At 39.6% G+C, this 26,160-nt stretch overlaps 1 protein-coding gene across 1 annotated transcript in view; it reads right to left on the reverse strand.

Moving 5' to 3' along the window:
* Window positions 1-26,160, reverse strand: part of Tspan7 (tetraspanin 7) — a 123,107-nt gene that overhangs the window by 19,068 nt on the left and 77,879 nt on the right. The window contains exon 2 of the mRNA XM_005323965.3: window positions 2,308-2,496. Within this exon, the coding sequence (XP_005324022.1) occupies window positions 2,308-2,496 (189 nt within the window). The remainder of the gene's footprint in view (window positions 1-2,307; window positions 2,497-26,160) is intronic.

A 26,160-nucleotide genomic window follows, 5' to 3' on the forward strand; every position in this document is an offset into this window, starting at 1 on the left:
GCAAGTATGGGTACTTGAGTTCAGAGATATTAAGGGTTTCCATCTTTTGACTTTGAAAAGCAGATAAAAGGAAGAAAAATGGACTTCTTACCAACAAGGCATATGTTTTACAATCTGCTTCTTCTCATCTCAAAATAAAATACAACAGTTCTGAATGTTTGCAATAGGCTGAAATGATGCCATGAAATTTGGATGGACTTCACGTGGCCATATTACTTATCTGTAAAGTGTACATGTCGTGTAAAAAATAAATATGCATAGAATCATTAGTTATTTTTCTCAGCTACTGGCACATATAGCAAAAATGGAAATACTGGCTTAAAAATGCCAATTTATTTCTAAATATCAACAAAATCCTCTGTAAACACAGCAAGTCACTAAAATATCAAACATGTACTTATGATGCCCCATATACACAACTTCTCTCTCTCAACTTCATACAAAATGCAATTAGAAGCATTGCATTGCTTCTAATTGGGGAGAGTCTCTCAGCAGACCTAGAATCCACCAGAATGTAGTATGGAGCAGTAGTTCGCAAGGAGGCAACTGGGAGAAAGTACATTTGTCTCTTTGATCAGAAGCCCTCCTAGGAGTAAATCTTAAGTCATAATATTTGGGCTGGAAGAAACCTTGATGATTTACTTCAATAATGTTCTTTCATAATTGGGGACAATGGCCTAGAATGGTCATATTCACCAGATCTCCTCTCTTCTTGTTTGTGAAGACAGTTTTCTAGTATCTTTTTTTTTTCTATGCCTCTAAATTTTCCCTTTGCTATTTATCACCAAGGTTCTTAACATTGACTCTAGAGTAGAATCACTGGGGGAGCTTTATAGAAAATGTGATGCTATAGCCTCACCACCAGAGGTCCTAGTTTAACTGGCTAGAGAGGGAACCCTGGCAAAGGTGTTTTCAAAAGGCTGCCCAGGTGATTTAATCATACACCCAGAGTTGAGGGCCATGGCACTAGACCACAAGAAATTAATGCTTATGAGAAGTACTAGAAGGTAGACCAGGGGAGCAAGGATAGAGTGTCAGGTGACAGCTACATGTGTCCCCATATGGCTTCCTTATGGCTTTTCCACTAAGGAAGTGGTACCTGAGGTATGTAGGACCGACCATGATCAAGTCATGTACTACTTCCAAGAGTTTGCCAACAAAACAACTAATTCTTTGTTGCCAGTTGGGAAGGTGATTCCTTTGAAGTGAACCACCCTCATGCCCACAAGTGTCACTAGGTAGAATTAAATATATTGTCACAACCCTAAAGATAAACAAGGATAGGTAACATGACCCTAGTAGAATCTCTGCTTCCCCACTTTTTTGGCTAAGTTTGAAGACTCAAGTTTCCATGAGCAAGATGGTAGATGCTCTAGGATGAAATTAGTGGGGATTAAACCCAGGGGCACTTTACCACTAAGTTGTATCCCCAGTCCTTTTTATTTTGAAACAGGGTCTTGCTAAGTTGCTGAGAGCCTTGCTAAGTTGCCCAGGCTGGCCTCAAAATGGCCTCCTGAGTTGCTGGGATTACAGGGGTGTGACACTGCATCTGGCTTGAAATAGCTCATTTTAAACAAAATTTTCTTCTGAGAAGAGGTTCTTGCTAACTTTTATTTATAAAATTCTTCAACATTAGTGCACATCAATGAAACACATAGTGAGTAGGAAATTAGACAACTGGTCTACCAGAAAGTTAAAAATAACCTTTCAATAGTCTTCCTTTACCCTCTGGGATACACCACTGCTTCATCTATCCCATTAGAGTGTAGGAAGCCAAGTATGGGTCCTGGTAGACCATATTTGCCATTGTATCAGCCCTCTAGTTAGCTCCAACAGCACTGAGCCAGGGAGTGCATGATAAAAGAAGAGGATACACCCACATCCATGCATGGCCAGAGTCAAGGAGGCAGGAAGTATTTTTCTAATGGGAACTTGGACTTGACAGTCAGCTTATGTCTGGATGATGCATTGCCCACCAAAGCTGCACATCATATGCTTCAGGAGATTTCTGAGAGAGTTCAAAACTGGAACTGGACATCTTGCCAGAAGGGCATCAACAGCCTATTGGAATCACAGGCCTCTGCTTTCTCATCATCTACTTCAAGAGACTAAATTTACTGTGCCAGGTTATGTTTGCAGTTGTTTTTCCTACTGGAGGATTAAAGGGTGGATTAAGTAGGAGTTTTGATTAAAATAAGAATAAAAAAATATTAAAGTCTTTTCTGTGGCCTCACAAGGGGACACATAATTTGATTTATATTTTTACAAAAAATGCAATTGAGAAGTATTTTACTGCAACATACTCACCAGCTTCAGCATCCATGGGCTACCACGGCATGTAGCAAAGCATCCAAACAGGCCAAAGACGACAATAGTGGTGCCAGTTCCGATGAGCACATAGGGAGCATTTGTGGAGTTCTCGGCAATAAGGGAGATATAGGTGCCCAGAGTAAGTTTTCCCCAGACTCCAACAGCCAACAGGATCACCCCAGTGATCTAAAAGGGAGAAAGAAGAGTAAGAAATCATTACCCATAAAGTTAAGAATCAGCACAGAATAAGGTGGCTAAGTTTGAAGACTCAAGTTTCCATGAGCAAGATGGTAGATGCTCTAGGATTCCTTAGGCTGCAGAAAGTGTCAGAGACGATTAAGTAAAACCATCACAGGGTAAAGACGCTTTGATTTTGTACAATTAGATCTGCCCCTCACACAGCCTCATATGCACTTATTGTGCTAATTGGAATTCAAGCCAATGATAAAGAACCTTTATTTAACAGTTATTTAAAAAGTGTATCATAAGATCTGAGAGCTTTCCCCCAGCTGCTGCCAGACTCTGAGCTAGGTACAACTCCAGGAATGCATGTGTATATATCGTATGTTTTTATTTTTTTTTGGGGGGGGGGAGGGTTATTGAAGTGAAATGTATATTGTATGTTTTAAGGACATCCTACATGATGTTTTAGGAACAAGGAGATTCTCTTTGACCAGTATCACAAAGAGCTCTATAAAAATAAAATATTTCAAATATTTTTTAATCCTCATTGATGTACTGCCTTATTTATAATACTGCATTCAACATAAAACAACAGAAGAATCTGAATAATTTCTGGAATTAGCTGTAAAGCGATTTTTCTAATCTCACTGATCAGTCCAAAGGAAATCCCTGCAGCTGTCTAAAGTCTAGAAACTTGCATCTATTAGGCCCTTACTATAGAAGACACACCCAGCTTGAAACTCTGCTTGAGTCTCCATTCCCTGCAGGCCACAGGCCCCACCAACTGGGCTAATAAAGCCATGGGTTGCTCTATGCTTCTACCCATCTTCCTTTTCAATTTACCAATATTTTGGCAACGCATTCAAATGGATGGTCTTCTAATTACTACCCCTTCTGACACCATGTGAGGCCTGAAAGGAACTCAAGTGTCCAAGGAAGCCCTTCCTCAGCTTTGCCCCACCCTACAGTCCAATGCCTCCTATCAAATGCCTCAGATACTTGCCTAGCCCACTAAAGCAAAGAGGCAAGATGAGAAAACCCACATGAAACAAATCTACACCTTGCCAAGTTTTCCTTTATCACTCAATATTCTCTTCTGTATCTGTAAATAAATATCTGTAAATATCTGTAAATGAATGCACCAAATACATTCTATACTATGTGCCAAATGACCAGGGTAGTGAAGGTGCTTCTCCCCTTTACACTCTGAAAACACGTTCTGTAGTTTTAAACTATCAATCTCTACTATCAACTTGATTCTTTGTATAAAAAAAAAAAAAGAATGTACTGTGTACCTTTCCCAACTTCGGATAAAGGTGAGCTCTACCTATTTGGGGTGAAAGGTCAGCAAAACAACAAAAGCTTGATGATAGTCCCTAATCCCTCTCCCACCCCAATAGTCTCTCTATTTTCTAGAACCACCATGGTGAAAGCTAGCATTAAAAGTTTCAAATCAGAAAAAAGATTAAAGAGTGAGTGCTAGTTTTATTAGGAAAAGGTGAACGATTGTAATGTGGTGTTGAGGAGTAACTGATACTAATACTTGGGAGACGGTAGCCCAGTGGGGGTTGACTGCCAATGGGGTGGTGTTGGTGAATTAAGAAAACCAAGATCACTTTGCCAAGAATTCCAAATCCTCTGCTGACACCTGGTGGTTGCTAAAAAATAAGTACTTTTCTTGAACAGCCTTTTGTGCCATACTCCTCCAGATGGAAATAAATTGGGAATTGAAATTGATTAGATTATGTTACATGCATGTATAAATATGCCACAATGAAACCCACTAGTCTGCATAATTAATATACACTAATAAAACAATAAGTAAATATGCTTTTTACCACCTGGAATCAAAATTTAAGAATCAACTCAAGTCATTAGGGGTAAAAATGCAATGATGCCTATGTATAAAAGGTCAGTTATTTCTTATTAGTCAATGCCTAGCACAGTCCAGGCACAGGGCTTATTATTCATGAATGGAAATACATTTTCTTTCTTTGAGTCTTAGAACCTATATTGTATAAAACAGAAATTTATTAAATTCTAAATACTTAAAAAATTTCGACATTAGGTAATTACTGTTAGGGAATTTATGGTGGAACCAAACAGAAATTTCCCCCATACTTTCCACTTTAGCATTATTGAAAAACTTCAGTTAAGCTAGTCACTGTTTAGGATGAATGTAAGTCTCATCTGGAGATTTTTGACTCCCAAAGATTTAATAACACTTCAGATATATACAGGGTGTATTATTTACAACTGCTACAGGTTAGTAGGATAGGATTGCTTCAATAAAAATGCATTATCTGATATTATCTTACATTTCTTTAACCAGTGATTTCACAAAGCTCAGTTACTACCATAACAAATTTTATATACAGTATGTTAAAGTTAATACAAATCCTGATTTTAAGGCAAGTGGTTACATAAGACCATTTTTATGCCTTTCTTTCAAATATAATTTACCCTGATGCAATCATTGTTTTGTTTATGAAGAGTATATGAAGCTAGTCTTCACTTAAAGTATAAACCCAAAATACTGATTTTTTAAAATGTACCTACACCATAAATTATACAAATATTCCATTTTTAGAAAAAGTCTCCTTTTGTGGACTACAGTATGCCTCTTAATTTTCGCCAGTCGGTGCAAAGAAACACAACATGGAGGGCACCATATTGCCAGGGAGAAAAACAATTCAACATTCTAATCTTGCGCAGGTCAACCACTTTCGAAGGAACTCATTCTCCTCTGAATAATATGGGGACTAAGTTAGATATACCCCTTCCAGCACCTGTGTGCTAGAAATCTAAGAATAACCTGAAGAGGAAAGGCCTTCTCCAATGTTACTATTATCATACCGAAACACCCCTGATGGAGAAGGTGTATTTGGAAGCCCAAATTCCACAAAAATAAGGCTTTCTGCACATACTACAGCCCACCTTTTCATCCTTATCCCCCTTACTGCCCTATAAGCACCAAGCAGGCTAGTAATCTGGGGAAATAATAATGCTAAAGACAAAGAAGAAAAGACTCAGTATACAAAGGAGAAAATGGATGGGCTATAGTATGTCCTTAGACAGAGTAAGACATATTTGGCAGTGGTAGTGGTGGTGGATTTGGGGTGGGTGTTAGAAGAAATTGTTGGGACATTGAAGGAAATAAACCACAAGCAAAGGCTAATGAGCCACGAAAGAAAATAAACTAGCACATGTTCAAAATTTTCCTACTAGAAAATACTTCTTACTGAAGATGGAACATATATAAAGACAAGTCAAAGACAAAGTCATCATCATTTCTATGATGTTTTTCCTGGTTCCTTTCAACACACATTCACCCATACACACACCTTTGCAAGTACCCACAGAGGAACCACTTCTCAAAATCTGGAAAGTCAAAATGAAAAGCAAGGGAAAAAGTCTTTTGATCTCTCTCTTTCAAAGCAAGTTTGTATCTGAGCTTCTCAGAGCCCTTAAATTTCTAAATTAATCATCAGCCCGTGTTAATCTTTCTCAGGACAGTTTTGTCTTTTATAAGCAATTAGGAAGCAGCCAATGCTGTGGTCTGAGGAGGAGTCAGATAATAGATCAGAGATCTCATCACTACTTCACATGCTCCCAAATCAACACCAAGCCAGGAGGGCAGGCCCAATGCTCCATCAGCAGTCACCAGGATGAGGGTCTCCATTGCTTGCTAACTCTCAGCATTTCAATGCCTGTGTGCTTACACCCCAGCTCAAGATTTATGGGTAACAGTGTACCACTAGCTACTACTAATATAGGCTTGATGATGAGGCTGAATAAAACTATAATTGCAGCATTAGAAAAGGAAGATTAGAACTACAAAACCTATTGTGTAATAGTATGTACTATTTTAAAAGTATAGAAAGAAAACCATATGCTAAGAGGCTTCTGAAAGGCTCTGCAAGAGACTTGTTCAGGGTTCATTTTAATCCTAACGTTGATATATGGGAAGCTGGCAGCAGATATAAATGACTCCCCTTCCTTCTACCAGGTCATCCTGGCTAATGCTGGGAAGACTCCCTGCAGACTTTTCAGCATCCAGATTTCTAGAGAAGAGCCAGGGATGGCGGGCTGCCGTCTTACATCCAGAGGCTTTAGACTTATGCCCAGTCCCTGCAACACAGACCTTCTGATTAAATTGCTACAGCTGCACTCATGTTATGCCAGGTTTGAGTCTGAGAGGGGAAAGTCCTTATTTCTTCTCTTTAAATCCATACCTGGTTTGTGAATCCCACCTTCTAAATGAACATGCATGTCATTCTAATGATGCCATGTGTTCATATTTAGCATATCATAGAATTAAAGAAAAATTTAAATAGAAGTTGAAAATTAAATCATAGAGGTATAATAAGATACCTAGAAGAAACTTCTTCCTATGAAGTCATATGGGATAGAAAGTATGATATCTAAAATCTGACCAGAAGAAATATATAGGAGAGGCAGTAAGGTGAAAAATTTCAGCTAGCTTGCATTCTGAGTAAAAGTCGCAATTCAATCATTCCATAGGTTTATAGGTTAATTCATTCCTGGTATTGTCAAATATCCTTCCCTCATACCAGATAATTATGTAACTCAGAAAAAATGCACAACATAAAAATTCCATAAATATCATCAATATCTATATCTATAGATACCTTATATCAATATCAATATCTATAGATACCTTAGATATTAGGATTATTTTTTGGTACTGGAGATTAAATTCATGGGCCCTATACCACTGAACTACATTCCCAGCCCTCTTTATGTTTTTCTTTTTGAGACAAGGCCTTTCTAAGTTGCTGAGGCCTCCTAAATCGGTGGGATTACAGGCATGTGCCAAGGCACCCAACTCATATGTTAGATTAAGGGGGTTCAAGAAATTTTACATAGACATGTAAAAATTCATAAGCTCACTGACCTAACCAAAGTCTCTCTTTTTATATGAAGATGACTGTCATCTTAATAGAAATAAGACATGTGCTTTGAGCTGTTTCTTTGGAGGCAAGTATTTTTGACACTTAAACCCTTTTGTTCCATCATAGTCATGTCTGTGTGTGTGTGTGTGTGTGTGTGTGTGTGTGTCTGCATATTTGCTCGTATGTGTGTAGAAGAGAGTGAATGTGGCATGGCTGAGAGATGATTGGTATCTTTACAAAGGGATAGATGCCGGAAAGCGAGGAGTGACATCATCCTAAATGCTGATTTATTTAAACTGAATTTAAGAACCCACAGGAAATCCAGAGAGCATGTGGTCTAGGCCCTTGTTTTCTATGTGGCTTGAGGTGACCAAAAGCCACACAGATATCATGTTCAAAAGGCCGTTGTAGGTATGGGGCTGGAGTTCAGGAAAGTGTCAGAATGGCAAGTGAGAGGTTAGGGCAGAAATGACGGCTGAGGGAACAATGTACCTCAGGAAACAGAAGCAGAAGATAGTGAGAAAGTCAAGGGCTAAGGCCTACTTATCACTAGATCATGGAGGAAAATGCTAGAAGATGAAAACAATGGAGACACTGAATAGAGTAGATAAATCCATGAAGGTAACTATCAATGGAAGAAGACATGGAATAAAGGGACTTTCTTCTTTCTTTTGCTCCATTAAAGACCTATGGGAAACCAAACACCAGCATAGTTTATTGACCATGGAGAGAAGGGTGTTCGTGAGCAGACATGGTACTCTTTATTTACATCAAGGAAGACCCACTAAGATTATATTCTGTATTTAAACATACTACATCCTAAAGTCAATTCATAGACTTCAAATTTCAGGAGCTAGGTCACAAGCCTAAAGCAATTGATTACAAATTCTAGCTTCCATTTGGATTTTATCAGTGGCCATAAAACCAGGGTTAAACATGCAGATTGCCTAACAGATCACAGATGCTTTTGAAGATATATAAAGGGCTTTGATGGACACTATGAAAAGTCAGACATTCTAGCTCTAACTGTGCATCCCTCATAGGTTCTTCATGTAGGTAGTGAAGGAACTGATCATTTCATGGGAAATGGACCCAGGCATGCTCTAAGTCTACCAGACAATGTTTCCTTCTTTCAATTATCTCTGAAGTTGTAACCACCACTTTGCACCAGCCATGTTGCATATTTGTGCTTTAATTTGTCTTCTATACTCACAGAACAGGCCCCAGTGACATCTACAAGGGCCCTTTTATTGCTAGAGTTCTTTATGTTTCTTCGAAATGCCCAAAGGTCTTCAGAGGGGCTGATATCAAGCCAACTGTTAACTAGGATGCCAAACATGTTTGTCAAGGGCCTGCACAGACTGAGATCTCTACTTAGCCTGGGGGAGTGTAGCTGGAAGCATTAAGGAGGAATGGTAAGGGCAGGTTATTCTGAGCCCCTTGGTATTATTTTTATTTTTTAAGCACTGATGAGTTCTCCTTGAAAATGTTTAAGACAGGATTTAGATTTCAGATCTGCAGTGATAGGGAGTATCCTCCCCCAACTTCAGATGTTCAAGAGCACATCAAAGGAAGAAAGAATGAGCAAACCAGAGCTTAAATTTTCTAGATGTAGCTCACATCTCTACTTTCAAAATGACCCAGATATATAAATAGACATCACAGAGGTAAATGCCTATTAGGAATTGGGGCCGGCAAAGCCACTTACCAGGAGATTTATGTATTTAGAAATTAGGACCAGCTGTAGTGGCTGAAGTGACAGAAGCTTAATGTTTGGGGGATTCCCTCTTTACCACACCTCCTTCATGAAACCCCCAAGCTGATCTCACTTGTATTAAAAATCTGTTGGTATACTTTAACACACACAGAGGCCACATGAATGCCAGGAGTACTAACAGTGTTAGTGCCACTGGCAGGTGGCCAACCACCACTGAAGGAAGAGCTGTGGAGAAGACTGCTTCCCTTGCTTCCTTTCTCAGGTGATCAGAACTATAAAAATATGGGATAAATCCCAGTTTTAGAACAGATACTCTGGGCTGGGTTTGTGGCTCACCAGTAGAATGCTTGCCTAGCATGTGCAAGGCACTGGGTTCCATCCTCAGCACCTCATAAAAATAAATAAATAAAATAAAGGTATTGTTTTTTAAAAAGAACAGATACTCTCACAAAGATCATGTCAGAATAAGTTTATAAATAAGAACTAAAACTACATGAAAATTGAAGGTTTCTGCTGACCATATGTTTATCCTGTCCTGTATTGTGAACTGTGTACACATCAAGATCTTGAGAGTCCTGTGGAACAGAATACAGTTCTTTACCTCCTTTGTATCCACCAAAGCCTCAGCCAAATCCTCTGCGTGATTTTCCAAAACATTTCATTCAAATATTCTGTCCTAATATCCATGTAAGCAGAATCACTGCTTGTGTGATTATGAGTCCCAGTTTTTAATTTGAAAACCAATCACTCTGCCTATAGTACATGTCCCTCTGGAGCACATAGTGGGAACTTGATGAATACAGAATGAATCTTAGTGATGAGCTCTTCTTCAGACTCAGCTCCCTTACAGTGGCTGTGTCCTCGGGAGTTACTGGATGGGAATGAGTCTGGATAAACTAATCCTAACGATTATACCATAAATGTGAAATTAAATGCTAATCCTGACAGAGCAGCACGTGTGTCTCTCATAAACGTGTTGTTGAACAGATTTGGCTCTCCAGGAGTCCCATTATTTTCAAAAGGGAGAATTTTCTTTCCACAGTTTCTCTATAGGATTATCATCTTTCAAATGTCAAAAACAAAACCAGTCCATATACATATATATACCTATATATGTGTGTATATATACATATATACACATGTGTGTATATGTATATATGTGTGTGTGTATTATATGTATATATGTAAAGTAAATAGGCCAAATGTGGTGATGCAGACTTGTAATCCCGGCAGCTTGGGAGGCTGAGGCAGGAGATCGTGAGTTCAAAGCCAGCCTCAGCAACTTAGAGAGGCCTTAAGCAAATTAGCAAGACCCTGTCCCAGAATAAAAAATAAAAAGAACTGGGGATGTGGTTCAGTGGAAAAGAGAACCTCTGGGTTCGACCCTAGTACCAAATAAATAATAAAGTAAACAAGATGCTGCTAGAACTCAGATAATGAGGAAGTCACTGAATTTCCATGTTGTCTGTGCTATGTGTGGTGGGGTGGTTTGGCAAATTCGTGCCTTCTTTCCGGTTAAATCCAAGCTGATGAGACATAATTTCAGATAATTTAAATGAGGGAAAACAAGGTGCAGAAAACATGTATGCAGTATTCCAGAACAAGATATCAAAAGTGATCTGAGGCTCTCCATTTTGGTGGTTCTAATTTCAACCTGAAGAGATTTAAGGAAAAACAAACCAAAAACCCACTTCTATTATTGATTTATTTCCTCTCAACACTCACATATTCACACTGTACATACATGTGATACTGCCACCAAGTCAGATATAAAGTCATGCACTACACAATTTTCTGAAAATAGTGCCACATATATGTCAGTGGTCTTATAAGTGACATTGTAGCCTTCTTAGTTTGTGTAAGTACACTCTATGACATTCACACAATGAAAAAATTGCCTAACAATGCATTTATCAGGACATATCCTTGATATGTTGCCCAGTGACATGTAATTTATACAGAGAAAATTTACAAATCTAATATTGACAGGGTGTTATGAAAAAAATAACTTTAAGGTAATCTGTTTCTTTGCAAAAATTCAGAAAAGCATCGGGGACATCAACCACTACCATTCAGCATCTCTGGGATTACAAGTGTGCATCACCACATTTGTCCTATTTACTTTACCATTCAGCATCTCTACTACTACCACCCTGTGCCAAGCCTCCATCTGTCCCATCTTTCTGTGCCTGAACCTTGCACCCATGCCCTATTCTCAACACAGCAATGAGAGTGATCCTGTTGAAGCTTAAGCCAAATAATATTATCTTTTTGCTTAAAACCCTTCCACAATGTTCCATCCCCTGGAGAAAGTTCCAATGTTCCTACTCTGAGCTGCAAGACCCAACCTGCTGGGCAGCCTGGGCTGGTTCCTTTGATGTGACCTCCAGTGGCTCTCCTCTTGCTTTCTTGCTCCAGCCTCACAAGCCTCTTAGCTGACCTTCAAACATTCCTGGCCTTTTGCATTTGTTCTTCCCTCTGCTGTATTTCCAAAATCTCTCATTTCTCCAAGTTTCTACTCTTCAAAGAGCCCTTCCCCGATGGCCCTATTTAAAAAAACGAGAGGCTCCTGCTTTATTTTTCTCTACTGCCCTTTTTGCCTTTGAACTATTGATTTACTTGCATAGTCTGTGTCCCAAAAGGCATGCAAGCTCTGTGAGGACAGGATATTGCCTCATTTATTGGTAGATCCCTAGGCACAAGGCAATGCCTGTTCATAGTAGGTACTTAGTATATATTTATTAAATGATTGAATATAAGAGGTGGGTGAGCAAGTGTAAGCTTCAGAAGCCATAAACTCTATCTTTGCTAGCACTGCACTGAGTGAGGAATCCAAATAGTGGACAGGATTCCCAGAAGACCCATGCAATTGCACTCACATAAAAACCTGTTCCTTGGCCAACTCGCTTTCTAATCCAGCACACTGCTTCATAAGTGTCTGTTTTTGGCCACAAGGGGGACTAAATGAGAAAGCATGGGAATGCTTCCTTCTAATCCATCATCACTAATGGAAAAGTAATTTGAAGTTCTAACATCCTAAAACTCCAAGGGGTCTGTAATTGATGGTTAGGAGTCTAAAGAATGAATAGTGCTTATGTCAGAAAGATTTCTCTCCCTTTTAAAAAATGTACAACCAGGGAGCTTACTCTGTGCTGGGTCCTACACTAAGTGCTTGAATACTCTATCTGCTACAATCCTCCCAGTAATTCTATGACACTTGCCTTAGGTCATTACCACTAAGTGGAAAAACAGGTACTCAAAGCCCTGGCTTTCAACTACTGCCTTTCCTTAATGTCCTCTTCAACATGTCTGCAACCTGTCCTTCTCCCAACTCTCTATGCCAAACTTCCATAAGAGCTCAGAAACCGATGTCATCTATCCTAGCACTGATTTGTCTCTGATAAATCAAGGACAGTGTTCCAATCAGTGTCTGAGAATTTGATTGCCACCATCAAAAAAATAAAATCTGCAGTTACGGTCATTAATTCATCTCTTTGAAAATGCTGTCCATTATTTTCTCCCTTGCAAGCATGTAAATCTATCGAAATGAATACATGTTCTACCCCAAGCCATATTAATACTTTAAAAGCCAGAATGGAGAATAAATATCTTCATGTATATGTTGGGATGAGCCAGGAATGTTAAACATGAGAAGCACCAAGCATAACTTATGGAAGGACCAATCTTAAGAATTGGTAGAGCTTGACATACAAACCAAAAATGTAGTGTCTTGAGTACTGTTTTCCTACCAAGACCTTCTGGCAAAGAAGTTTAAGGGACTAAAGTATTCTAATTTGGACCCTGAGAAGAAAATAAGAAGTCACAGTTTAAATATGTTTGATGAGAACCCTCTTTGAAGCTGTGGAATCATTTGTCTTTCAAAGTAGCCCCAAAGCAATGGGCCAAGTCACCAGCTAAGGCAATGGCAATCAAATCTGCTCACCCTACAACCTGGGCACAAGAAAGTTTGTAAACAATTAACTCTGTATTTGTGTGTACGTGTGTGTGAGATTGTGTGTGTGTGTGTGTGTGTGTGTGTGTGTGTGTGTGTGAGAGAGAGAGAGAGAGAGAGAGAGAGAGAGAGATCTGACAGAAAAGAGAGAGAGAGAGAGAGAGAGAGAGAGATCTGACAGAAATAAGACATTTATTGAGCAGTATTATGCTCCTTATATGTCACATTTGTGACACAACACATTTGTTCTTCATCTGTTTTACACATGCAAACCCGAGGCTTTGAAAGATTCAACAACTTGGTCAAAGTCACAGAACTAATAAGTGGTACAGCCCAGAGTCAAATCCATTTCTGTTCAACTTGAAGGCAATTTTTCTGATTATTATGGTACAGTACTTCCTGCAGCACTATATCCCAATGTGGGAAGGACCTAGGGCTGAGTTCTTCCTTATCCAATATTACCCAGTCACCCACTCTCTCCTCTAGATAGGTAAGTGTCATAAAGAAAGGCTCAACTTTACACTGCCTAAGGGTTTACTAAGAGTGAGTCATGAGGAAGCCAACATTCTGAACCAATATCCACAGTCAGTTTTCTAGGCAGTTATTTGTTGTTGTTGCTGTTCTGGGAATTGAACCCAGGGGCGCTTAACCACTGAGCAACATCCCCAGCCCCTTTTTCTATTTTATTTAGAGGCAGGATCTAAGTTACTTAGGGCCTCCCTAAGCTAAGGCTGGCTTTGAACTTGAGATCCTCCTGTCTCAGTCTCTGGAGCCACTGGAATTACAGGTGTGCACCACCACACCCAGCTCTTAGGCAATTTTAAATTGTCAACACCCAGAAAAGATGAAAAAAGGCAGGGTGGCCAGACAGACTCTATACACTGATCCTGTGGGTGCTGGCCTCATCCCTTCTCCTTTCCTGGGGCATGCTTCCTACGTCCCCCACTGGGCATTCTCCAATTGATAAACTAGGCTGTGTTCCAGAATATTATTTATACATTACTTGTTTGGAACTAAAATTGCATTTTCGTTGGAAATAGTGTTATACATGGTAGCTATGTTTCTAGGCCAGTCCTCAAAAGTCTATATTTAAGCCACTATTAGGGAAAGTTATAGGGAAACAGATTTTTGGCTCAATATGAGGAAGAACTTGCTAATAATAGGCATTGCCCAAAATGGAGTGAAGTTGCCTTGGGAGGTATTCCAACAGAAGGTAAATAGCTTTCTGAGTATCCTATCCCCACAGAGGCTCCAGAGGCAGGACACAAGGACAGAAGTCCTATAGAGGGAAAGTCAGCAGGAAAGACTGAATTACACCGATTCTCAAAAGCTGTTCTCATCCTAACTATTGTCTGGGAAGCCTTGTGATTTTCCTAGCCAATTATCTCCCTGGATTTTCATACATGAATGAATAGGAGCTTTAGCAACACAGGAAGCAGGGAAACCATTTTCCCAGACCCTGAGTTTCATTTCCTTTGATCTCCAAAAGGAAATGATAGGGCACATAATTTTGTCACATGAAGAGCAATAGAAATATCTGTGCAGTGTAATGAGGTTGCAACTGAAATGAGCTGTATTCTACACTTGAAGGAGCATTTGCCCTGTTATTTTAATACCTCTATTTTCCCTAGGCAAATATACTTTCTCAGCTAGAGTCAGAAATCCTGCTTGACTTTGAGACTCAGTGAAGCTGAAGCTGGTTAAATTTAAATGTACAGAAGCTACAGAAGTGACTTTCATACTTTTCACATACAGACAAGGATTCTGTCAAAACCCTGACATACAGATTGGATCTAAATAGAGAAAGTGTCTATTAGTAATGGTCTACTGCACCAGTGTTAGCTGAAACTGATTGGCCCACTGACCAGAGATCTATTTCTATAAAACCATGACATAGCTCCTTAGATGGACATGGGGCAAATCCAACTCCAATTTTTACCCCTACCTAATACTGCTGCTGAGCTTGATCTTACAAGGTGTGTGCTGGTTCTCCCTGCTTGGCCCTATCATTGCCTGGCCAGGTCCTACTTGCACTTCAAAGCACAATTCAAATCTCCTGTCTACCAAGAGGTCTTTTCTGATGCTCAAAGATAACAATCATTTTCCTCCTCTGAATGTGCTTAGGATTTTCCATATCTTTTTTTTTTTTGTGTGTGTGTGTGTGTGTGTGTGTTACCATCCCAGCCCTTTATTGTATTTTATTTAGATACAGAACATGGCTGGGTTGCTTAGGGCCTTGCTAAGTTGCTTTGAACTCCTGATCCTCCTGCCTCAGCCTCCCAAATAGTTGGGATTAACAGGCATGTGCCACTGTGCCTGGCCCTAATATCTACTGAGTGACAATTCACCCTGCATTCTAAGACTCTGACCATCTTGTCTGCATTTCCAGTCACCTGCTCCTCAAAGACAGACTAGTCCCTATGTTATTACCTAGTCCCTATGTTATTACGTGTCACACAAACACACACACACACACACACACACACACACACACACACACACACACATCAATCCTGTGGCATTTAGTGCTTGTTTTTGATAATGAAACATAGTCAGAAAGAGTGCTTTTGATCATAGGTAGCTATCATTTAGGACACATCCATTTCCATGTTAGTCTGAGATTTTCAAAGACCATGGGATGAGAGAGGCAGGTCATAGAGCCTGAGAAATAAAAAGGCTAAAGACACATGACAGTCATGTATGGCGCCAGTATTAAAAGCTGTTGCATTACTTAAATGTTGTGTTTAGGGGGAAGAAATAATTACTGTGGTCTTAGGCAAAATAGTAGTTCAGAAAAGTACAACTTGGGAATCAGGCCCCTAACTCAGAGGCCATTGATAATAAGCCTCCTTCCTTCTCCCAAGTCACCATTGGTAATTTACTTTAGAGTGCTAGTCTGATCAGGAAAAAGCAGAAGTCCTTCCCTTCTGGTAGTGTTAGCTGAAAGTGACTGGCCCACTGGCCATTCCCTAAAAAAGCATGTAATAGGCTGAGTCCTACTGTACTCTGCATAAGTTAATAACCAAGGATGTGTTTTCCTGGGTACAGGGAAGTCCCTGGATCTAACTGAATGCTTGGACATGAAGTCAAGTATCCCATGAAGCAGTAGCACACACTGTGAGTGACTGTGACTGGCTGCAATGGCTTACTGGCAGGGTGAACTAGCAGGTCCCACAGATATATTCTGACAAATATATATTCTGATGCTGATCTTAATGTGTGATAGCTTTTGCTAAACCATTCTCCCAACTCATTTTGCTTTGTATTGTTCAATCAGAAAGCATCTTTTTATTAAATATTTTTTAGTTGTAGTTGCCCACAATATCACTTAGTTATTTTTATGTGGTGCTGAGGATCGAACCCAGGGACCCACATGTGTGAGGTGAACGCTCCACCGCTGAGCCACAACTCCAGCCCCTCAATCAGAAAGCATCTTAACCACAGATCATGAAGCTACAGGAAAGAGAAGTCAGATAAGTTACCTTGAGCCTAGGGATAGTTTCCTGATGGCCACAGGCATCTTGTAAGGAACCAAAAGCAACTGGCAACTCCAGGAACAGAAGCTAGGGGAGCTACTCTTTCCCTCCCCCACAGAAAAGGCTCTGGGATTCACCGATCATGCATATCTGCCATATTCTCTATCCATGCAGACTGGCTTTCTCTGTACAATGGCAAAAGTCTGACATTAAAGTACCTCCCAATTCAAATATCCAACAGAGACTGATGAGCAGCCTTGGACAGTAATTTCAACTTCATGGAAGAGAAAATCCAAGGGACAGTCTCAGGTCAGGTGACCTCTCTGATGTATCAGCTGTGATGGGGGCAGGGTCATGTCTCAATGCCTCATCTTATCAGCAAGTGGTAGAACAGATGCTCAGAATGAGCTGTCAGCAAAGCAACCCACTAATTAACATGCCTGTCACCATAACACTTAGCTATCCCTTTTCTCCTGTAATACAGGACAGGGACTGTGAAGCAGTATAGGTATTCAGCCAGACTTGAAACACTCTGCAGTCTCTATGGTCCCAGAGAATGCTGGTGGCAGATCCATTACCAGTGCAATCCTCTGGCTCAGGTCCTTGACGACACTTGACATTCCATGCCAAATGACCTCAAGCAAATAAAGACATTATACTGAAGTAATGGTTTGCTGCCCAACTCACTATACTCTATGGACCATTTAAAGAAGGCCTATCTTAAATGATCCAATGGCATTGGTGGGATTCTCTGGATATCCTCTGACCTGCATTGGGGCTTCCACTACATCTGGATAATTATTGCCCCCTTCTGACTTGTGAGCTCGGCTTCCACTACAAGAGCAGAGATTTCTCCCAATAAGAATGAGGGCTGGGCTGGGGTTGTGGCTCAGTGGTAGAGCGCTTGTCTAGCATGTGTGGGGAACTGGGTTCAATTCTCAGCATTACATTATAAATAAAATAAAGGTCGATCAGCAACTGAAAATATTTTTAAAAAATTGTTTTAAAAAGAATGAGGGCTTGATTGTCAGGAGAGATGTGAACAATGTAGTGTCTCACTGCCATGATATATTAACATATTCATTGAAGAAGTAGAAAGAGCCTAAGAACCAAGGATACATAGCCATCCCTCAGTATCCATGGGAGATTGGTTCTAAGATCCCCAGTGGATGCCAAAATCCACAGATGTTCAAGTCCTTTATATTAAAAAGAACAGTATTTGCATATAACCCCCACACATTCTCCTGTATACTTTAACTCACTAGATGACTCAGAATACCTAATACAATGTAAATGTTATGTAAATAGCTGTCACACTGTATTGTTTAGGGAATAATGACAAGGGAAAAAATCTGTATGTGTTCAGAACGTATGCAATTCTTTTTAAGAAATATCCTCAATCCATAGTTGGTTGAATCCATGGATGTAGCAGGGTTGTCCCTTCCCTAACAGGAATAACAAAATTGTCCTCTGTTAATCATTCAGTTATGCTAAAATGCAAATGCCTAAACTAACCTATGGTGATAGAAGTCCTAAGAGTGACTATCCATGGAGATGTGGAGTGATGGGAGGGGCAGGAAGGGTGAAGAAAATGTTCTTTATCTCAATTGGGGTGTGTTCTGAGGGAGAACTTAAAGATACTAGCAGAAAAAAGTGAAGAAATGTTAATATACAATCATTAGAAACAGCAGAAGGCAAAAAATGGCTCTTGGATTTTATGCAAAAAATCAAATTAAAATATCCTCTTACAATCTGTAAGGTGCTTTACAATATAAAAAGTATTTTCATTCATCAAATTCCAGGAGCACCAGTATGGTGTCCTACACATAGGACACACTCAATACATGCTCTTTTCAATATATTTGGTACCTTCTAGAAAGTAGTAGTATTAAGAATACATTTCTATATGCAAAAATCTGTATCATAGACTAAAATGTATCTCAGTAAAACTCAGGACAAAGTTACCATGATGGTTTATGTATTAAGTGCACATGCTCTCTCACTTTAATCCAAATGGGAGAATAATTTACAGAGCTTAATTAAAGAATTCAAGCAAGCAAAATCAACCTGTAGAAACTTCTGTTAGAATAGTGAGCCTAATTTTTTAAATGTTTTTTATTAGTGCACTATTATTAAGCATAATATTGGGGTTCATTTTGACATAATCATACATGCATGGAATATAATTTGCTCCAGTTCAGTCCCCAGTACTTCCCCTTTTCCCTTCCCTCCTCCCTCCCCCATTCCTTCTACTCTACTAGTCTTTCATCTATTTATTTAAGTTTCTTAAATTGGTGCCTTATAGATATACATGAAGATTAAACTCACCATGGTATATTAATACATGCATATAGCATAATTTGGTCAATATGAGCATAATTTTTAAATGTCTATATTTCCTGCTAAGTGTAATCAGAAGAAAGTCTATAGGCAGAAATGTACTTTCCAAAGTGTGAAGCCTATCTTCTCCCCCAGTGCACCCCTAATTCTTACCACAGGTTACATGATTTTCAGGTTGCATTACCTTACAGATACAGATCAGCACTGTTCTAAGTGGACCACTAGGGAATTTAAGCACTGACCTCAGTGAGGGACCAGGAACTGAGAAAAACTGCTCTCCTGTGGCCACCAATCTCTGGCAATGTAAAGACACAAATATCCCAGAAGTAAAGATAAAAGCAATGAAGTTGCTTGGTTGCACCTGTACTTTCTGTCTTAAAGGCAGAATTTAAAAAAATTAAATGACATCCCCAAATCCCATCGCCTTCAAGCAATTTCTGAAATTTATAATCATTCCACTCCACATGAATGCATATAATTACAGTATATAAATAACACATCATTATACACTTGAACTGGGAAGTAATTAGAGCTTAACTTTTAAAGTGATATTCCTTTTGGTAAGCATATTACAGCTCATGTCCTCCTTTAAGATTATCTGGAAGTTCAAAACCTCTTCCAAGCAATAGGATTGTGAATACACTTTCTCCAACTATATCCACTTCCTTCCTTTGGTTTCTGACATCTCCTATGAAGAACCAGTTTTGTGTGTATCCATCACAAGGTTTTCTGTGCGATTCCACTGCCATCTCAGGAAGAGAGGAAAAACAAACACTACTTTTACAAAATCCCACAGCTACACACATTAAGATTTATATAAGCCAAACTCCTAAACAAAAATTACTAACTGAAAACATAGCCACATCCTCTCTCACACAAAATACTGCAACCTTTTCTCTAATGAACATGAAATATTATAGCAAAAGTTCTGTGTTATTATATCTACATTTTGTAGACAACTTTCTCCAAAGTTTTAGCATCTTTAGAGATTTCATTAGAAAGCACACTAACTACTACTTGCTAAAACCAGAATTTTAAATCTGCTCGACCAATAAAAGTCAAGAATTTGCCAGATCAACCACTCATTGCCATAGAAATGACAAGTTCAGGAACTCAAACATAAATCAGGCAGTCACCAAAAACAAAAAAAAAAACCCACCCTAATCTTTCAGATTTCTCATGTGTAAACTAGTTTAACTTTATTATTTCATAGGGTAGATGAGTGGTTTACATAGATATCATGACTAATGGACTTGGCAGGCACTCAGGCCTGGTAGGTAGGAAATACTAAATGCTGTGGTTTTCCCGCTGTTATTTTATTATTATTAATATTGTTATTATTTAGTATTTCCAAATATTTCACAGAAATATATACTACCAAAAGTGTATACTGCCTAGAATCCTTTCATGTTTTGAATTGCCTCTTAGCAAAGTCTTTATTCTATTAAGTATCTAGACAGTTATGAATCCAGAGATCTGCCCTGGCTTTTAGGGAAAATAACCATAATATTTTGCAACTAGAGAATACTGACCTCCTTATTTCATGCACAGCCATTTCTAGCTCACTTCTCAAGAGAAAGCTTGCGGTTATTAATTTGCAACCAGTGATGGTAGTGGCTTTAAATTCAGCTCTTGGAAAAGGCACAAAGCTTATCAGCTCCTTCATCCACAGGTTGGCTGTAGGATGGATGTCAGATCTCTGGTCAAGAGGGACAGACCAAGCCAGGCAGTAAGAGGTTTGCAGGGCAGAACTAAACACACCCAGAAACCATCAAGGGTCACAAGGCTGCCCCTCTCCACTATCAGCAGGGTGAGAGGCAGGAGGCTAACAGCCCAAGAAAACAGACTCAGGAGTCAACCTCCTGGGTCAGAATAACCCTGTCTACACCCTTATCAGCTAGGAGACTTTTGGCAATGACCTCTGTGTGCATTACTTCATCTGCATCTTGGGGACAGTGATGATCAAGTACTTACTTCACAGGGTCAATAGGAGAATTAAATTAATGCATTTAAATGAGTTAAAAATCTTAGAATAATACCTGGTGCATCAGAAGGATTCAATCAATGTCAGTTACTGTTTCAATCAACATCATCACCTGAATCAACTTCCACAGTTTCACAAATGAGAACACTGAGGTTCAGAGAAGCCAAACATTTACCCAAGATTACACAGTGGCTTAGAGACAGAGCTGGAAGTAGAATCCAAGCCCTTTATTTATCCATACAGAGTCCTTCAGAATGCTGCCTTGTGGGCCTCTAAATAACTCTATCACAGAGAGTTTCTGGGGATCAAGTTTAGATTTATCACAACTGTTTATAATGACAAAATTCAACTTATTCTGAAATTCAAAATTCATTAAGGAAATGCAAAAGATATAAATCAAAAGGGACACATTAAATAACTAAAGAACCTGACAAGGGTATACTGTATGCAGATTTATTTTCTCACTAGTGTACTTCTCCCCATTTCTAATCACCATCTGGTCGATCACACAAGGTTGAGATAAAGATTTAATATCACAGAACACCACCAGAACAACTATGCTACTATTTCTTAAATTCAAGGTCAGAAGCATCAGCACTTCTCAGCAAAATGTTCCCCCGAACAGGCAGTGCAGAATGATTTTAGCTTATGCATCACCCTACTGAATCAAAACCTTTCTCCTGTGCATAGTTTACTGAGGTCAGTGGAGTCTAAGAAGGTGGCAAGTTGGGGCTCTGCTAATTTTATCACACCCACAGGAGCCATATGTCCTATACCAAGAGCAACATTCATACTGTCAGAGTGAGATACCATCCTTCCTGCCTTTCCTTCCCATCATCTGTCATTCATTGCCATCAAAGTAAAATAGGTATAAATTCTAATTTTGCAATAAATTCCTTAACCTAGACTTAGTCTCCTTGTGGCTGGTGTATTTCCTCCCATGTCCAGCTTCCACCTCAATAATTTTGCTTTCCTTAGTAAAACAGGGAAAATTCTATTTTATTATAAGCTAAAACTTCATTCCTTGTTGAAGGACTTTCTGAGGAGTCTTAGCAACCAACCACTTTGTAGAAACACATTCCCCTCATGACCTTTTTTTGCTCTATTGATGTATGCTTTTTTTTTTAACTGAACAAATAGCCTTGTCTCTATACCTTTGCTCATAATTCTCCCCAACCGGAAACAATCAATATTCTACCCATCCTTTGAAGCCCAACTTGGGTCATATTTCCCCCCAGGATTTAAATCCACTGTACTTAAATTTGATGTTCAGCCAGCTGAAGCATCCTCCCCAGCCCATCGTGCCATTTGGTGCCTCTTCTAGTTTTCTGCCTGCACACTTTAAGGACCACTGTGTACCATTCCCTGTCTCTACCCTATTCTTTTCCAGCAGATATCCTCTCCCCTTTTTGGACTGTTCTTCAATATCACCATTGCCACAAGGTGTGTGTGTGTGTGTGTGTGTGTGTGTGTGTGTGTGTGTATGAACATATTCAATCTTTAAAACAATTCTACTTCCCATGTGGTAGGCACTATCATTATTCCCCATTTTACAGATGAAAAAAATAGAGGTATAATGCAGTAAAAGAAGTTGCCCAAGTATCATGTGATCAGTAAATGCTGGAGCCAGGATTTGAGCTAAAGCAGCATGGCTCCAATTTGGCTTTTAACCACTGCCCTCCCACTGCCTACTGTTGTACCTGTTTCTACCACAGAATTCACCATTTCCATATGTACTTTAGCAGGGAGGGAGGCTTCTGTAGGACAGAGGATGGATTTTGTGGAATATTTTATTCTCTCAATGTTTGTTGCTTTTTAGTCAATTTCTCTGAGCACCCTAGACTCCAAACCCATTGTTTACACTCATAGTCATGTATTCTTTCCTTGTTTATTCGTGTTTTCAGCTCTGAGTTCTCCAAATAGATTTTAAGCTCCTGGAAGGTATAGAAAACCTCACACCCTTTTCTAGGTCTACCACAGTACTCAGCACAGTGACAAGCAAAGCATAACTGTCCTATGGATCCCCCCTGGGAGACTGGGTGACTTTATTATTCCTATGATGTTAGTGTCCACTTGCCCTCATTAAGTATCATTTTGCTGACTTTTCCAATTAGTCATGGTCTCCCTGAATCCTAAGTCCAGTCTATGTCCTAGCCATATCTGCCCAATGTACCTAGAAGCTGCTTTAGTCCAGGAAATCACTGCAGACAGGGTTGCAGAGAAGCTGTGGATCTGCTATTGCAACATAAATACACACCCCAGAGCCTGCCAGAAACAGAACAAAAGAAACTGCTAATGGCTTCTAGGAGAACGTGACAAATACCTGCTGTAAAAGGAGGAGGACTCTTTGTACCTAACAGAAATCACTATTTCACACTTTGTAATGAAAATCAAGGAGCCAGCAGCAGCATGAGGCAGCAGCTAGTGGAGACATACTTTACAAATCCCAAGAGAAAATAAGAGAGCTTTCCAGAAGACTAGAAGGAGAAGACCTGGGGGAAAAAAAAAAACATTTCTTCTTTTTTTTTTCCTTTTTTTTTTTGTTTCTGGTCCCTCTTTACCCTCTCACTCTCCTTTTTCATCCTAGCTAGACCACTTATTTGCTACATCTTGGCTAAGATCTCTGAGTCTCAACCTACCACTGGTAAAATGAAGTGATATCTGCTCTGTGGGGACAAAATGCAAAAGCACCCTGAAGCTTAACCCCTCCAGACAAAATTCAGATCTTATTGTTTATAGGAGCTTGAAGGAACATGGGAGAGAAATTTAAAGAAAGGATCACAAGGTTTTGCTAGGAGCACTCTCCAAACAGACAAGACAGAACAGCCAGGCCAGTGTCCGTGAGTGCATGCACAACTCGGTCAAACAACATGATGTGGGCAGCATCTGTGTGTGCATGACTCTCTGGAAAACATGGTGCCTTCACTAACATATGCATTTCCCAGACAAAAGAAAGGAGACATGACACACTCAGGGAGCATGCACAACCCTGCCAACCACCCCCATTGGTGCACTTGAGCAGGTCTGTAACTTCTTTATGATTTTATAGCATACAATACCCACACGAAATGTATTTTTCCATATAGGGGAGACAAAGGGAATAATATGTCATGGGTGGCCAGGGGAGAGGAGGACTAGTAGGGGCTTATATAACGTGAAGCGCCTCTGCATTCAGGTGTCAGCCTTCAGATGACAATCCGCCAAGTCTATGCCAGCACAAAGTAAATACTGCTTTCGGTTGAATGCTCTAGTGCCCCATGTCTCTGTGTACCAATCCCACAATAAGGTACAGAAGGAGAGGAAAGCAAAAGGAAGATGGAGAGAAGGAACAGTGATGGCTCTCTTCCTAAACACTTCAGTTTTAGGGTACACAAGGCAAGAGTATCACAGAGAGAGCCCTGCCTGGCAGAGCTGGTCAGCAGGCAGCTGCTTCCTTCAGAGAGGGTTTCCAACTCCTTTCCTCATAGTTAACTCTATCAACATTACTCTGAAGGTAAAGATAAGCAGGAACTGGGGTTCAGCAAATTAAGAATGAAATATATATCTTCACAAGGAAACGTGCATTAAAAGCATTCTACAATTTTCTTATTTCTCAAATATGAACAAATACAGCACAGGAAAAATCTTCACTTGAGAAAATTCAAAGGCTCTCTTCAGAATTGCAGGCTAAAGAAATTCTTAGAAGGGGCTGCATCCTGAGTATCAATCATGCTGCAAACAAACTCGAGACCTCCCACTGGGAGGTTGTGCCCCAGTCTCCAAGGCCAAGAATTGACACACAAATCCTCTAGCAGAAAGACTGAGCATTGGCTTTAGTTTTTCATCAGACAGACATAAAACCCAGCTCCCACAAATCCCTTGCATGTGACCTTGGGCAAAGCCTCCCTTACCTCATGTGTCAAATCCAATAACCTATCTCATGGAAGTATAGCAAGTAGTAAATGAAAAATAGCTAAACTGCTTAGTACTTGGACTCAAACAAACAAGTACTCAGTAGATATATTGCCAGCCACTGTTATTTTACCTCCAAAGCAGAATCAGCCTTTACTTATAGGCAGATGGCTCCTACTTAATGTGATTTTAAAACCATGAAGTAGCGTCTTGCTTTGATCTCTCCTTTCCAGATAGATGCCAGAGTCCCTGAAATTTTGCTTTTAAAGGCATGTTTTTGTGTTTTTTTTTTTTTTGTAGCCAAATATCAGCATTTGGGGAGAGAAAAACACCCTTAAGAGGCAGTAAAATAGCACTCTATCTCAAAGTACACATGATTAAATTCAGCCTTGGCAAAAGGGGCAAAGGGCTTATTTGGGAGGCACCCATTGAGAAGATTCCCTCTTATCACACATAGAAAATTCCTGGGATTCTCTTTGAGCAGCAATGCTATAAACAAAGAGCTTTGGGATAAGATGGCCCTGGACTCCAACTGGGGTTTTATCAGATGAGTACAGTGTAACTGAGCAAAACCTCACTGAGTTGGTTTCCATGTCCATTATAACAGTGGTAAGACCCAATCTTAGTAATTGCCCATTTGTTTGTTCCCATATTTTGCTGTAATGCTATTTATGTATTTTGAAAGGAGGTAGGTAAGAAGCCAGGAGGAGCTGAAGCAGGTCTCATATAGAGCCCAGAACAGAGCAGGGGCTCAAGAAATGTCCCTAACATTCTTGGTAAAAATTTTTTGAGTACATTCAGGCTTTTAAAATGCAAGGAAAATTCAAGCTTGATACCAAAGTATTTTAAACTTACTTTTTCTGCCCTTCTTGGCTTCCTCCCTATCCCCTTTCAGAACCCATGAAGGTAGCAAAATTCAGAACCAATCCATGGTAGAACAAAGCTGTCAATTTTTGCTTGTGCATATATTCTCAAAAGGCCAGTCCCATCCATGAAGGAGGATTCTGAAAGAAACACTCCAGCAAATAGAATCACAATCAGAAAATAAACAATCCTCATATAAAATGTGCTGATCACTATGAATATGAAGGAAAATGTTCTCATTGCTCAAGGTCAAGAACCACTGCTCAGTGATGGATGTAAACTTTTCAAAGCAGATCCCACTGCTAAAGATTCTCGCACCAAAAAAAAAAAAAAACATAGAAATCACCCAGTGATATCTGCAACCCCCAAACAGGTTAATATTTACATTCAGCAATAACTTAATATGTGGCAGAACATGACATGTGACATGCCACAAGAGTAAAAGAATAGGAAATCACTTCTCACCAGAGGGTTTCATGAAAGTTAGTATTGAGACTAGGCCATGCTAGATAAAATGGATTCTGTTG

The sequence above is a fragment of the Ictidomys tridecemlineatus genome, chromosome X, assembly GCF_052094955.1.
Source record: "Ictidomys tridecemlineatus isolate mIctTri1 chromosome X, mIctTri1.hap1, whole genome shotgun sequence".
In the NCBI taxonomy this organism is placed as follows: domain Eukaryota; kingdom Metazoa; phylum Chordata; class Mammalia; order Rodentia; family Sciuridae; genus Ictidomys; species Ictidomys tridecemlineatus.